General features: G+C 35.1%; 1 protein-coding gene across 5 annotated transcripts in view; it reads left to right on the top strand.

Annotated features, from left to right (window-relative positions):
• LOC141398931 (UNC93-like protein) overlaps positions 1-16857 on the top strand; it is a 155061-nt gene that overhangs the window by 124535 nt on the left and 13669 nt on the right. For 3 of the 5 annotated variants that reach the window (XM_073976744.1, XM_073976745.1, XM_073976746.1), the window contains 5 exons: positions 8636-8770; positions 8844-9040; positions 9103-9311; positions 9538-10391; positions 13184-14988. In XM_073976744.1, the coding sequence (XP_073832845.1) occupies positions 8636-8770; positions 8844-9040; positions 9103-9311; positions 9538-10391; positions 13184-13348 (1560 nt within the window). In that variant the 3' untranslated portion in view covers positions 13349-14988. Of the gene's footprint in view, positions 1-8635; positions 8771-8843; positions 9041-9102; positions 9312-9537; positions 10392-13183; positions 14989-16857 lie in introns of those variants that run through there. The other 2 variants (XM_073976747.1, XM_073976748.1) reach the window with 1 other exon arrangement.

Here is a 16857-nt window from a genome sequence, read left to right as displayed (position 1 = left end):
ACAAAAAACAAATTATTTTTTTGCAGAATTCTTCTAGGGAATTACTTATTTAGCTGGTCCATTACAAAACATTTGTTCCATAGACCGAACTAAGAACAGATCTCCAATTCTCTCTGTTTCGTGCTTCGCTTTTTGGAATACCGCGCCTTGCAATCTCTTCATCTACTTGTTTGCGCCATCTATCGTTTGGCCTGCCAATTCTGCGTGCACCGCCATGTGGTTCGAATTTATATGCCTTTTTAGCGGGTTCATCATCGCTCATTCTTATTAGATGGCCTAGCCAACGCAATCGCTGCATCTCGATACGTTTAACTATATTGATGTCGTTGTATAGCAGATACAGCTCGTGGTTAATACGACGTCGATATTCACCGTCAACGCAGATCGGTCCGTAGATCTTTCGAAGAATTTTTCTCTCAAACACTCCAAGCACTGCCTTATCTGTTTGCGCAAGTACACAGGCTTCGGAACCATACATCAGCACGGGTAGTATCAGTGTTTTGTAAAGCGTTATTTTTGTTTGACGAGTTTGTGGCGTTGTTTTTAAAGTGCTTACTTAAGCCAAAGTAGCATCTGTGGGCCAATACAATTCTTCTTTTTATTTCACAATTATAGGAACCAACTTCAACAGTTGAACCGATCTCAATGGACGCATTGCGCGTCGACTTGGTCTTCTCGCCGTTTACCGCCAAAGGTATCGGTTACTTCTTTTACTGATCGTCCCATGATGTCTATATCATCAGCATAAGCAAGTAACATGTGGCTATTGGTTTAGATTGTGTCACTTCTTTTGACGTTTGCCTCTCGTATAACCTTTTCTAGCAGGATGTTGAAAAGATGACACGAAAGGCTGTCTCCTTGCCTGAAACCTCTTTTGTTACAAAACTCTTCGGAGAGGTTCTTTCCTATTTTAATTGAAGATACCAAATTCAGACATTGCTTGGAATACCTTTGAACGTAGCGGGCTGTCGAAGGCTGCTTTATAATCGACAAAAAGGTGGTAGGTGTCGATCTGCATCTCTTGGGTGTCTTCTAGGTAATTGGACTATTTAAAATCAGAAAATTACAAAAAATTAATTTTTTTAGAATCACAAAGTAAACTTACTATATAATTTTTAGACGCATTTACATTGAACTAATGCTAGAACAAATAGTAAACTACACGACATAAACATTAATATCACAGGTAGTTTGACTTTATTGCAACTCCATAGCATGAATTTATATTGTCGGTGTCCTCCCTTAAATTCATCGTTTTGTCAATTTGTTGTCGTATTCGTAGGCTCTCAATCATTAAGCCCTAAATACATACAACGTTTGAGAAAAGTTGGACTTAGTTTCCCTTATAATTTTATTTTTTTATCAGAAATGACGTCCAACTTTACTTAAAGGTTGGATGTGTTTAGGGCTTTAGTCTTTTCTTCTCCACTTTTTCATTGTCTAATATTTTTATGCTATCAAAACCTGGTGAATGACCAATGTGATGGGCTTGTTGTGATAGCCCTGTTGTCTCTTTATGTCATACTATGCCTTCCTTGTGTTCTTGTGCTTAATGATGAGATGGATTTCTCGTCTAAATACATACAACGTTTGAGAAAAGTTGGACGTAATTTCCCTTAAAATTTTATTTTTTTTATCAGAAATGACGTCCAGCGTTACTTAAACGTTGAATGTGTTTAGGGCTTTAGTCTTTTTTCTCAATTTTTTCATTGTCTAATATTTTTATGCTATCAATATCTGGTGAATGACCAATGTGAAGGGCTTGTTGTTATAGCCCTGTTGTCTCTTTATGTCTTCTTTGTGTTCTTGTGCTTAATGATGAGATGGATTTCTCGTCTACATACATACAACGTTTGAGAAAAGTTGGACGTAATTTCCCTTATTATTTAATTTTTTATCAGAAATGACGTCCAAGTTTTCTTGAACGTTGGATGTGTTGTTAGGGCTTTAGTCTTTTCTTCTCCACTTTTTCATTGTCTAATATTTTTATGCTATCAAAATCTGGTGAATGACCAATGTGATGGGCTTGTTGTGATAGCCCTGCTGTCTCTTTATGTCTTGTTATGTCTTCCTTGTGTTCTTGTGCTTAATGATGAGATGAATTTCTCGTCTAAATACATACAACGTTTGAGAAAAGTTGGTCGTAATTTCCCTTATTATATTATTTTTTTATCAGAAATGACGTCCAAATTTACTGAAACGTTGGATGTGTTTAGGGCTTTAGTCTTTTCTCTTCTCCATTTTTTCATTGTCTAATATTTTTATGCTATCAATATCTGGTGAATGACCAATGTGATGGGCTTGTTGTGATAGCCCTATTGTCTCTTTATGCCTTGCTATGTCTGCCTTGTGTTCTTCCTTCCATGTGCTTAATGATGAGATGGATTTCTCGTCTCATTACATTTTGCAATGAGGGCTATAGGGGAATTAATTTCTTCTCTACTAAGAATACGGCATATACCTTACAACCTAAACTATAAATACATATTACTTACAGACTAATGCATAAAGTATAATATTCCCCGCTCCATGAAATTTGCATAGGTAATTTTAAACATGTATTTCAAATTTTTGGGAAAGTCATCCGCTCTTTCTGCCTAAAAATAGTAAAAAGATTATTAGGGTATTAAAAATACTTTAAATAAATTAAATTAACATAAGAAATAAAACACATGTTTGGCTAGTTATCTATCAATTCTACTCAATTTCTTTGTAGCGTGTTTTCCTCTAAGCCCAAATCGAAAATCAAGTCAAGGCATTTCACTTATCATTGTCTGGCGTAATAAAAGCCAATTTTAACTTGAGGAAATTTACATATTTAAATGAAAATACAATTTGTGGGCCTATCGCCGTCGTTTACGTTGTTGTCGTCATTGGCTTGCTGTTTCGTTCAAGTTTACAAAATATTTACTTTTCCAATGAGGTCGTCGCCAGCGTGTAGTAAAAACTGAACTGAAAAAAGGAACAACAATAACAAGAAAAAACTTTTTTTTAACTGAAAGTCGTCGTAACTTCACACTTTGTGTCTCAAAAAAAATGCGCGCGCGATCTAATTTCACAATGTTTCAATTACCGTTTGTGTGTGGTACGCATATTGTAAATATAAATTGTTTTAACTAACAAAAACAAAAATCAACTAAAATACGCTAAAACCATAAACGTAAAATATTTATATTTACGGTAGCCCAGTAAAACGTGTATGTTATGCTCGTTATGTTTTCGCACCAAAGACACACATTTTTTTGGTATTTTGTTCGTCAGATAAATACTTATGGTGTGAGATAATATAACATTTTTTTCGTTTGTTCGTTGTCTCCCTGATATAATAAATTATGCTGTTATGCGGAATGTTTAACCTGTTAGGTCGCAAAGTAGGTGCTTCCCCTCCATAAAAGAATTAATTACCAAAAAGAAACAAGTTAAATTTTAAGCAAATTTATTGCATATAATAAATTAATAAAACCCAAAAAAATGAGACGAAGTGATAAGAAGAGAGAACTTTGAAAACTATTTATTCGTTTTTGCAAAATCATGGCCTCAAAAAATCTTAAGCCTTTTAAAATAATTAAGATTAAAGTTTTGGAAATCAACACCCAAACCCTGTAACTCCTCAAGGTGGAGACACTGAGATTTTGTTGTGCATCATGTTGCGGGGTTTTTTGTTGTTTTTGTTTTATTTTTTTCTCCATCACAAATCAAGATAAAAAATATTTCTGCCTGTGTAATTAATGAACTTGAATTGTTTACTAGGTGCGCTTTTGTTTTGTTATTGTCATCATTTCGTCGTCTTTTGCCTTGTGATAAGGAACTATCGTTATCGATATTAACGTTTGTCACAGCTTCTCATGCACACACATATCTATATGGAGACAATAAAACTTTGCTCACCCATAAAATTCAAAAATTACTGTCGCATTTTTAATAATTTCGTCTTAACAAATTAAAACCTTAAACGTCAACAACATCATTTCTAAAGTAGATCCCCCCTTTAAATTGTGCCATTTTATAACTGGTTTTAGATTCTACTTTAGTATAAAAAATAAAGTAATCACATTTTATTATCTTGACCCAGAATAAGAAGCTATCCAAAACAATAAAGATCAGATCATCAGTAGCAGCGACTGTTGTTACCTTGATAAGAATCTAAACTGAAGGACGAAGAAATAACTGGTCATCAAACATGTTGTACACAAGGTCGTTTTATATGCCATGTAAACTTGTTTTAAATACTCACAATACAGGATGCAATCCAAAGGCAAATGATAAATACACTACCGCTCAACCGAATAGGTTCACAACATTTTTCACTGACAAAGGGTGACTTCCGAATCGTCAGATGCTTTGTATTCGTGCATGAAACTAGGGGTTATTAGATCGAGTTCTCCACTACTGCAATTTCATAAAATTACTCTACTCGTAGTATATAACTCGATTTAAGAACCCCTAGTTTCATTCACGAATACAAAGCAACTGATTCGGAACCAGCCAAATATTTTTCTTAATCAATCCAATCATGAATATTTCCGAGCAATTTATTATGGGAGAAATAATTATAAACTTTGGCAGCACTGATGAGTCCTTTCCCCACCTTAAGTGCCCTTATTGTTGAGAAAATATTCAGCCCAATCATGAATATACCTCCGGAATTCAACTCCCACGGAAAAGTTTACTCACGAGAGAACATTTCACCGATCCAGAATAACTCTTGGGAAAAATAATTAGAAAATTTGGCAGCACTGATGGGCCGTTTTCGTACCTTTGGTGTCTTTATTGTTGAGAAAACTTCTCTGTTCCAGAACTGCAAGAATCTACAAATTTGTACTATTTTTTTCGATACCATAATAAAATAATACGAAAGTGCAGCAACTTGAATACGCGCTAGCCGTTTCCTTTTGTATCCTTCTTTATTTTATTGTAAATACTGCTGCAGTTCTCAGGGTGGCGTTCTGATAGGTTGAAATATTGCTCCATCGTGTTGCCTCTACTTTCGTGAATCACAGACCGCGATACATTGGGTTATATGTGTGATCTTTAACTGCACCCCAAATGCTGCCGGCCAGGACCTTGAGGAGAACATTGTTTCTACATTTCAGCTTGATGCGGTTAGCAATGGTATGCGCGTCCGATGTGATTAGAGGTCGGAATTCGGTTACAATCGACCAAGGCATTTAGTGATTGGGGCAATCAAGTCTTGGCAAGTGAGAAAACAAATCAACCCAGAAATTTAAGCTGCAGCAAACTTCACTCATTAAAGTTATAGGCATACAGGCGAATGACAAATGCCTACACATGTTTGTTATACGTCAACAATGCCATCTGGAGTGGTTGGAATACAGAAAAAACAAATCAACAAAGAAATTTCAGCTGCAGCCAACTTCACGCATTGAAGTCATAGACATAAGGGCGTATGACAAATGCCTACAAATGTTTGTTATACGTCAACAATGCCATCTGGAGTGGTTGGAATACAGAAAAAACAAATCAACAAAGAAATTTCAGCTGCAGCCAACTTCACTCATTAAAGTTATTGGCATATAGGCGTATGACAAATACCTACAAATGTTTGTTATACGTCAGCAATGCCTTCTGGAGTGGTTGGAATACAGGAAAGCGGTTAGAGCTTAAACAATTTCGGAGATATCGCCCCATAGTTCCCGATAGGGAACTGCCTGTTTCACTCTACGGGGCTTCAACTTCTTTAGGTACAATTCCACTTATAACTGGCGTCTAGACATATACAGACTTATTCGAACGTAAGTTTTCTTAATCTCTCCTTTAAGTTGAAACGACAGAGAGCCAAACTCACGTGGAGTTTACACTCAGTATAGGGCTACTTAACGGATTATTGTAAAATTCTTTGGCTCCATCTTCTTGGCATGGCAAACAGATGAACACAGAAATTTAAGCTGCAGCCAACTTCACTCAGTAAAGTTATAGACATACAGGCGTATGAAAAATGCCTACAAATGTTTGTTATACGTCAACAATGCCATCTGGAGTGGTTGGAAGACAGGAAAGTGGTTGGAGCTTAATCAATTTCGGATATATCGCCCAATAGTTCCCCATGGGGAACTACTTGTTGCACTCTACGGGGCTTCGACTTATTTAGGTACAATTCCACTTGTAACATATACATCCTTATTCGAACGCAAGTTTTCTTAATCCTTCCTTTATTTTGAAACGACAGAGGGCTAAACTCACGTGGAATTTACTCTCAGTATAGGTCTGATGACTGAATATCCTAAATTTCACACTTGGCCGTAGGATAGTGTACTCAATGACGCCCGGACAGTGTAGAGTGCTTGCCAATATCAAAGGCTTTTGTTAAGTTGGGCGCCACCAACACAGTCCTTTTACACAGCTTGTTCTGGATACGTTCTCGTCTAACATGTGTGGCGATGGCGTGCAGCGCTGTTGCTTACGAAAGCGATGCTGTTGATCGGAAACTGGATAGCTATTTCTGACGCAGGGGAGGAGTAGAACCTCAAGAGTCTTTGCAAAGGGTCATGCTGGCATTTTGCCTGGATTTACAAGCGGGACCCTTCTTTTCCAGACTTGGGACACGATTATGGCTGCTAGCGTCAGGTTGAAAACATTCGTGAGATACTCAATACAAGACTCATTCAGCTGTTTAATCCTTCTTATCCAATATCAAAGGCTTTTGTTAAGTTGGGCGCCACTAACACAGTCCTTTCATACAACTTGTCCTGGATAAGTTCTCGACTGATGTGTGTGGCGATGGCGTGCAGCGCTGTTGCTTACGAATGCTATGCCGATGATCGGAAATAGGGATAGACAAGTCGACTTTCGATTAATCGATTAGTCGACTTTTTGGCTTGAAAAGTCTAAAAATCGTAGTCGATCTTTGGCTATAGAGAAATCGAAAAGTCGACCTTTCATGGTCGACTTTCGATTTTCTTACCCAAAATTTTTTATATGAACAATATTGTAATAACGCCCTCTGTTGACCGCGATATGTATCAAAAAAAGCTATAAAATCGATCAAAAATCGATTTTAATCGACTTTGATCATAATCGAAAGATCGAAAAGTCGACGTTTTTGTTAAAGGTGAATATCGAATGATCGAAAAGTCGACTTTTCCGTTGAAGGTAAAAATCGAAAGATCGAATAGTCGATCTTTGACTTCGATTACGTATCCCTAATCGGAAACTGGATAGCTATTTCTGACACAGGGGAGGAGTAGAGTCTTTGCAACGGGTGATGCTGACATCCTTACCTGGATTTACAACCGTGGCCTTCCTTTTCCAGACTTGGGACACGATTATGGCTGCTAGCGTCAGGTTAAGAACATTGATGAGATACTCAATTCCCGGATCATTCAGTTGTGTGATCCTTCTCATCAATAACTGAAATAATTCTGGTTTGGTATGCCTTGAAAATTGTTCTCAATTGGGTCACTATGGTTCTGGAGACTCTAGGCAGGTAACTTTCGACGTCCGTCACCTTTGGAAGGTATCTTGTTGAAGGACACAATTGTCTTCTTACCTATTTGTGGTTTTCAGGAAGATTCCGGCAGTTCGCTTCAGTTGTCATAATTGTGCTGTCATCTGTTAATGTCACTGGTTTTGCGTCGTCTGAAGGGGGAGAGAAATACTTGAGATGTAGAACTTAAGCAGCAAGGGACTTTATTTCTTTCCTTTGAATTCCACATGTCCCAGCCTGCCGTGTAGTTACGTAACCATTCTTAGCCGCCCAACTGCGAGAACTGCATAATCGACAGTGTCTATCTTTTTTTGACAGATCTTGCTCAGCTAAGCAAGCCTCGGAATTTCAATGTTTTTAGCTCTTCTGATGGCCGCGCTGGTATCGATTTAGGGATTTAATTCTTGTGCTTTCCCAAGAGATGATATCCTTGCTCCGGATATGGGTGCAATTTAAATTGTTGACAGAACTTTAACGCACATTTTGTGAACGCTTGCGATGTCAGCATATCCAAAACTTACAGCTATATTTCGTTTCCGTGAAACACTTTATTGTGGCCAAAAGCTTGTGCGAACTAGGATCGGTGGTTTTTGATGAATAATTATTACAAATAGATCTGCCAGAGACTTCTAAAGGATTTCCCTTTTTTTGTGGAACCTTTTTGCCCTTGCTTTGAATCTACTCTAATGATGTTGGTTACTTACTCAGCAAATCTGTAAAGAGAGAAGAAAAAATTGCGATTAATAGAGAGAAATTTCAATAAAAAACATTTCAATGTCCAGCAGTTATCGAAAGCAGATGTGCTGGTTGGGGATTATGCTAATAAAATTTTGGGATTTTTTTGTTTTGTTTGTTCAAATCCAGCATAAACAATTTGGCAATAAATTAATACATTTTTGTATTTTAGAAAAACAATAAAAACTTTGAATTTACTACATTCAACTATGTATCTTCTAATAATGACTGGTTTTAAAAGTTATTTTGAATATTTAATTATGTCAGGCAGCAGCGTCATTTGTTAATTTAAGTCGAATCGTTTTATATTCAGAAAATAGAATTAGCATTTAAGTTTTTTTTATTTACCTTGCCAGAGAAGAGATTAAATATCTCTGCTCTGGTGATTTATGGAAAAAGTTTGCATAAAAAGCCCAACAACATAAATTAATTGTTTTTTTTTTTTTTCTTTTGCAGCCAAAACCAGGTTTCGAACCGGACACAGCATCATTGAGAGAGAAAGTTATATTGAATCCTGCTGAAAAATGGCGTATATTGAAAAATATTGGCATTATCTCATTTGCCTTTATGGTGCAATTTACAGCGTTTCAGGTAAGTCCCCCTATTTCGATAGACAACAAATTTTCTCTCAAACTAATTGTTTCTTTTTTTTTTGCTCCCCCAGGGTACAGCTAACTTACAGTCATCCATAAATGCTGCAGATGGTCTGGGTACCATATCGTTGAGTTCAATTTATGCAGCACTTGTTGTATCCTGTATATTCCTGCCCACATTAATTATTCGTAAGCTAACTGTAAAATGGACTTTGGTCTTCTCCATGTTGTGCTATGCCCCCTACATTGCCTTCCAGTTGTTCCCAAGGTAAGTTCGAAATATAAAATACATTTCTTAGAGGAGATTTCTAATACTGTGTTTCCTTTTAGATTTTACACATTGGTTCCTGCTGGTATTCTAGTCGGTTTGGGTGCTGCTCCCATGTGGGCATCCAAGGCCACATATTTAACACAAGTCGGTCAGGTGTATGCCAAAATAACTGAGCAGCCTATTGATGCTATTATTGTAAGATTCTTTGGCTTCTTCTTTTTGGCCTGGCAAACAGCTGAATTGTGGGGCAATCTCATTTCAAGTCTTGGTAAGTTAAGAAAACATAAAATAAGCTTCACTAACTCGAAGCCAACTTCACTCATAAACAAAGAAATCCACACATATAATTCACTTGCAACCAACTTCACTCAGTGAAGTCATACACATAAGAGCAAACATTCAATAATGCCCCAAGCACCCATTCTCAGTAAATCTTTTCGAAAACTCTTATTCCATCTAACAAATTTCTCTTCTCTGTATTTCTTTCCTTCCAGTGCTCTCTAGCGGTGCTCATGGTAGCGGTGGTAGTGATAACAGTACCATTTCGGAAGAAGACCTACAATACTGCGGTGCCAACTTTTGCGTTCATGGCAGCAATGGACATTCCAACTTGGAACGTCCACCAGACCATGAAATTTTCGAAATCAGCATGATCTATTTGTCATGTATTGTTGCCGCCGTTGCTATTATAGCCTTCTTCTTGGATCCGCTTAAGCGTTATGGTGAAAAACGTAAGGGCTCCCAATCGGCCCAGGAATTGTCTGGCATGGAGCTGTTGTCGGCCACCTTCCGTCAAATGAAGAAACCCAATCAACAATTGCTTATCCCCATCACTGTCTTCATTGGTATGGAACAGGCTTTCATTGGTGCTGATTTCACTCAGGCCTATGTGTCGTGTGCTTTGGGTATCCATCAAATTGGTTTTGTGATGATTTGCTTTGGTGTTGTCAATGCCATCTGTTCGATTCTTTTCGGTTCGGTAATGAAATATATTGGCCGTACTCCCATCATTGTTTTGGGTGCTATTGTCCATTTCACTTTGATCACAATTGAGCTGTTCTGGCGTCCAAGTCCTGATAATCCATTGATCTTCTATGCCATGTCCGGTCTATGGGGTGTTGGTGATGCCGTGTGGCAAACGCAGATCAATGGTCTCTATGGTCTATTGTTCAGACGTAACAAGGAAGCTGCCTTCTCCAATTATCGTCTCTGGGAATCAGCTGGTTTTGTTATTGCCTATGCTTATGCCACAACATTGTGCGCTCGCATGAAGTTGTACATTCTGTTGGCTGTTTTGACTTTGGGTTGCATCGGTTATGTTATCGTTGAAATCTTGTACAGAAGAAAGGTAAGTTGGAGGAAAATTTGTTGTATATTTTATTTCTTTATTAAATGAGAGATCCATTGGATGGTGTATTCAACTTGGATTCCTTTAGGAATATATTCTTAGGAATCAACGTGGATTTCTTAAAAATAACCGAGGAATCAACGTGGATTTCTTAAGATTATTTTACGAGGAATCAACTCGGATTTCTTAAGAATATTTTCCGAGGAATCAACGTGGATTTCGGAAGAATCAGTTTCGATTCCTTAGGAAAATTTTCCGATAATTCAACGTGGATTTTCGAGTAATCCATTTAGATTCCTTAGGAATATTTTCCGAGGAGCCAGCGTAGATATTCTGATTCGAAAAATCGATTTGGATTCTTTAGGAATATTTTCCGAGGAGCCAGCGTAGATATTCTGATTCGAAAAATCAATTTGGATTCCTTAGAAAATTTCCCGAGGAATCAACGTGGATTTCTTACGATTATTTTACGAGGATTCAACGTAGATTTCTTAAGAATATTTTCCGAGGAATCAACGAGGATTTCGGAAGAATATCTTTCGAGGAATCAAGGTGGATTTTCCAACAATAAATTTGGATTTCTTACGAATATTTTCAAACAACAACGAAACAACGTGGATTTTCGTAGAATCAATTTGGATTTCTTAAAAATATTTCCCGAGGAATCAACGTGGATTTCTTATGATTATTTTACGAGGAATCAACTTGGATTTCTTAAGAATATTTTCCGAGGAATCAACGTGGATTTCGGAAGAATATCTACCGAGGAATCAACGTCGATTTTCGAAGAATCAATTTTAATTCTTAGGAATATTTTCCGAGGAGCCAGCGTAGATATTCTGATTCGAAAAATCAATTTGGATTCATTAGGAATATTTTCCGAGGAGCCAGCGTAGATATTCTGATTCAAAAAATCAATTTGGATTCCTTAGGAATATTTTCCGAGGAGCCAGCGTAGATATTCTGATTCGAAAAATCAATTTGGTTTCCTTAGGAAAATTTCCCGAGGAATCAACGTGGATTTCTTAAGATTATTTTACGAGGATTCAACGTAGATTTCTTAAGAATATTTTCCGAGGAATCAACGTGGATTTTTGAAGAATATATTCCGAGGAATCAACGTGGATTTTCCAAGAATCAATTTGGATTTCTTACGAATATTTTTCGATGAAACAACGTGGATTTTCGAACAATCAATTTGGATTTCTTACGAATATTTTTCGATGAAACAACGTGGATTTTCGAACAATCAATTTGGATTTCTTAAGAATATTTCCCGAGAAATCAACGTGGATTTCTTAAGATTATTTTACGAGGAATCAACGTGGATTTCGGAAGAATATCAACCGAGTAATCGACGTGGATTTTCGAAGAATTAATTTGATTTCATAGGAATATTTTCCGATGAATCAACGTGGATTTTCGAGTAATCAATTTAGATTCCTTAGGAATATTTTCCGAGGAGCCAGCGTAGATATTCTGATTCGAAAAATCAATTTGGATTTCTTAAGAAAATTTCCCGAGGAATCCGCGTGGATTTCTTAAGATTATTTTACGAGGATTCAACGTGGATTTCGGAAGAATATCTTCCGAGGAATCAACGTGGATTTTCGAAGAATCAATTTGATTTCTTAGGAATATTTTCCGATGAATCAGCGTGGATTTTCGAGTAATCAATTTGGATTCCTTAATAATATTTTCCGAGGAGCCAGCGTAGATACTCTGAAGAAACAACGTGGATTTTAGAAGAATCAATTTGGGTTTCCTTAGAATATTTCCCGAGGAATCAAGGTGGATTTCTTAAGATTATTTAACGAGGATACAATGTGGGTTTCTTAAGAATATTTTCAGAGGAATCAATTTGGATTTCTTACGAATATTTTCTGATGAATCAACGTGGATTTTCGAGGAATCAATTTGGATTCATTAGGAATATTTTCCGAGGAACCAGCGTAGATATTCTGAAGAAACAACGTGGATTTTCGAAGAATAAATTTGGATTTCTTAAGAATATTTCCCGAGGAATCAACGTGGATTTCTTAGGGTTATTTTACGAGGATTCAACGTGGATTTCGGAAGAATATTTTCCAAGAAAACAACGTGGATTTCGGAAGAATATCTTCCGAGAAATCAACGAGGAGCCAGCGTAGATATTCTGAAGAAACAACGTGGATTTTAGAAGAATCAATTTGGGTTTCCTTAGAATATTTCCCTAGGAATCAACGTGGATTTCTTAAGATTATTTAACGAGGATTCAATGTGGGTTTCTTAAGAATATTTTCAGAGGAATCAATTTGGATTTCTTACGAATATTTTCTGATGAATCAACGTGGATTTTCGAGGAATCAATTTGGATTCATTAGGAATATTTTCCGAGGAACCAGCGTAGATATTCTGAAGAAACAACGTGGATTTTCGAAGAATAAATTTGGATTTCTTAAGAATATTTCCCGAGGAATCAACGTGGATTTATTAAGGTTATTTTACGAGGATTCAACGTGGATTTCGGAAGAATATTTTCCAAGAAATCAACGTGGATTTCGGAAGAATATCTTCCGATGAATCAACGGGGATGTTCGAAGAATCAATTTGGATTGCATAGGAATATTTTCCGAGGAACCAAAAAGGAGATTCCTTTAAGAATATTTTCTGAGGAGTCAATGTCGACTTTTTACAAATATTTTTTAGGAATCAAATTGAATTTTTTTAAAATATTACCCACTGGATCTTTTGTTAAAAAAAAACTCAAAATTTTAACATATCAATAATTATTGTAATTTTCTTTTTTACAGCAACGCAAGATCAAGAAGCAAGAAAAAGCTGAAGCTGCCGAAAAGGAGAAGGAAGCTGCCGCTAAAGCTGTGGCCGAATCAAATATCAATGGCACAGCCGAAGTTGAAGAAACCGACGATGAATTGGATGATCTCGAAGAAGATATTGTAGTAACACATTTCTAAGTTATTTTTCTGTTGTTGTTGTCTTTTTAAAGAAAGAAAAAAGAAACTTTGAAAGCTTTCAAACTACTTACGTTAAAGAAACAAAAAAAAACACAAACAAATACACAAATTATATACTTACATACAATGTAATAATATAGACAAAAGAATACCTACAACTAGAGAGAAAAAAGCTGTTTAAAGCTTTAAAGCTCAAAATCCGCTAAACATTTGATGCAATATTTACACAACAGCAAGCTTTTAAAGTTTGTTAAGTTTTGTTAACAAAAAGCAATATTTTTTTTTTCATTATAAAATATACAAAAACAATAGTTAAAAACAAAATTGTAAACAAAACATTTTATAATGAAAAAAAAAGAAAAACCAAACAAGACGTACTGTAACAATTGTACGCAACTTAACGGCAAGTTTCAGTTTCAATAATTTGTACATAAAATGCATAAATATGAAAAGAAAAAAAAAATGCCTTGAAACTTGTCTGGGATTTTTTCCCATAAGAAAAAAACGAACATTCCTTCCTTAAAATAGACAAAAAAATGAAACACAAATTATAGAAAAAAAAACAAAACACTAACACTTTTTGAAAAAAAAGACACAGAAAATTAATTTTTTTGTAACGAAAATATGATTTTCTGCCAAGTAAAAAACTAAACTATTACTCTACTAACACCCAAAACAATTTGAAATAAAATCTTTGCATGTTCTAAAAACAGTAGTGAAAATAGTAAATTTTTATTTCGCAACACCCTAATACCTTGAATTGCCTTCTTGTTATGCCCCCTCTCTCTCTCACTCTCTTCCTTACACTTTTTATTACTTAACACCTCATTTTTCTTCTTTAAACATTCTTTCTTTTTGCAAAAAAAAGCTTAAGCTCTTAACAAATCATTTTGTTTGCTCAGTATTATGTTAAGTTTTAAGAAGCCTCCTTCCCTTTACACCACTTTTCTCCTTCTATTTTATTTTTAGTTTGTTATTTTAATTTTAATTTACTGTTTTTACTACTACTACTACCAACTAGACCATTTTCTCTGCCCTTAAAAGATTTTCTTTTAGCAAAAAAATAATTAACAGAACAACTCTCTCTCTCTTTTCTCTTACACTTCCAACAAAATTAATTTCCAAAAAATTAACAAAAATTTCCCTTTTCTCTATTCTGCCTTATTATTACCACCTCCTCCCCTTTTTTTGTTTAATTATTATGTATTTTAGCCTTTGAGATGATGATGATGTGTCTCTTTTATGTGTGTACATTTTAAGTAGTCATTTAATTTTATTAATTATTTTATGTTTTAATAATTATCAATTTTTTGTTGTGATCGAAATTACTTTTAATACAAATTAGAAATACAAATTTGAAATGAATTGAATTCAACTACACACAAACAAACAAAACAGTCACTTTTTGTTTCATTCATTTCATTCATTTGTATTTTGCAGTGCATTATTATGTTTATTCTTCTTATAGAAATAGAAAGGAAAAGAAAAACAAACTACAACAAAATATTTACATAATTTATTGCAATTATTGTAAATATTTACTTTGCAAAATACCTAGAAAGAAAACAAAAATATCCTAGTTTAATATTTTAATTTTATTATAAATAAAATTATATTGTTTTAGTTTAAAAAAAAGAAAATCTTTTGTTTTTTTATTTTTTACAATTGGCATTTTTTGAGTTAGGAAATCATGCATTTTTTTAATCCCTATCGATCCCCAACCACTACATTCACACAAACTGTACTAAATCCACATATTCCTTGGTATGTAAATGCAAATATTGTTTGTGTGCATGTCTTGATGTGAAAGCATGCTGCAAAGAGTGTCCATCGTATTTTCTAATATGCTGAAATTCCGGTAAAATATCCATCTTGAAGAATATTTGCTAGCAATTATCGTGGATCTCTTTCAGAAAGAGCAGTATGTATTTAATTTAGAATTTAGTTTTCGGCATTTTTTTTTCTTTATAGCGCATTGTGGCGTATAAGTAGTGTCGCTCCAAATGTTCATCATACGCAATCTCAAATGAAATGGGCTTCTTCAAAGTAGAATTTGCCAGAAATAATCAACGAGGATTACTTTAAGAATATTTTGGGGAATCTGCGTGGAACCCTTTAAGATTGTTTTCTTATGAATCAACGTATATTTCTTTGGAATATTTTCTGAGGAATCAACGTGGATTTCTTAAAAAATATTTTCCAAGGAATCAACGTGGATTTCTTAAGAATATTTTCTGAAGAATCAACGTGGATTTCTTAAGAATATATTCCGAGGAATCAACGTGGATTTCCGAAAAATCAATTTGGATTCCTTAGGAAAAATTTCCGAAGAATCAATTTAGATTCCTTAGGAAAAAGTTCCGAGGAACCAGCGTAGATATTCTGAGGAAACAACATGGATTTTCGAAGAATCAATTTGGATTTCCTAAGAATATTACCCGAGGAATCAACGTGATTTCTTAAGATTATTTTACGAGGATTCAACGTGGGTTTCTTAAGAATATTTTCCGAGGAACCAACGTTGGTTTCGAAAGAATATCTTCCGAGGAATCAACGTGGATTTTCGAAGAATCAATTTGATTTCTTGGGAATATTTTCCGATGAATCAACGTGGATTTTCGAGTAATCAATTTAGATTCCTTAGGAATATTTTCCGAGGAGCCAGCGTAGATATTCTGAAGAAACAACGTGGATTATCGAAATCTCAATTTGGTTTTCTTATGAATATTTCCCGAGGAATCAACGTTGATTTCTTAAGAATATTTTCCGAGAAATCAACTTGGAATTTTAAAGGATATTTTCTGAGGAATTAACGTGTATTTCTTTAAGAATATTTTCAGAGGGAACAACGTGGATCCCTTTAAGATTAATTTCTTATGAATCAACTTGTATTTCTTTGGAATATTTTCTGAGGAAACAACGTGGATTTCTTAAAAAATATTTTCTAAGGAATCAACGTGGATTTCTTAAAAAAATATTTTCTAAAGAATCAACTTGGATTTCTTTAAAAATATTTTCTAAGGAATCAACGTGGATTTCTTAAAAATATTTTCCGAGGAATCAACGTTGATTTCTTAAGAATATTTTCCGAGGAATCAACGTGGATTTCTTAAGAATATTTTCTGAGGAATCAACGTGGATTTCTTAAGAATATTTTCCGAGGAATCAACGTGGATTTCTTAAGAATATTTTCTGAGGAATCAACGTGGATTTCTTAAGAATATATTCCGAGGAATCAAAGTGGATTTCCGAAGAATCAATTTGAATTCCTTAGGAAAAATTTCCGAAGAATCAATTTGGATTCCTTAGGAAAAATTTCCGAAGAATCAATTTGGATTCCTTAAGAAAAATTTCCGAAGAATCAATTTGGATTCCTTAGGAAAAATTTCCGAAGAATCAATTTGGATTCCTTAAGAAAAATTTCCGAAGAATCAATTTGGATTCCTTAGGAAAAATTTTCGAAGAATCAATTTGGATTCCTTAGGAAAAATTTCCGAAGATCCAGCGTA

Source organism: Musca autumnalis, unplaced genomic scaffold (genome assembly GCF_047663935.1).
Source record: "Musca autumnalis isolate F117 unplaced genomic scaffold, ASM4766393v1 scaffold_3, whole genome shotgun sequence".
Classification (NCBI taxonomy): Eukaryota; Metazoa; Arthropoda; class Insecta; order Diptera; family Muscidae; genus Musca; species Musca autumnalis.
This window is presented reverse-complemented; position numbering and strand designations above follow the sequence as displayed.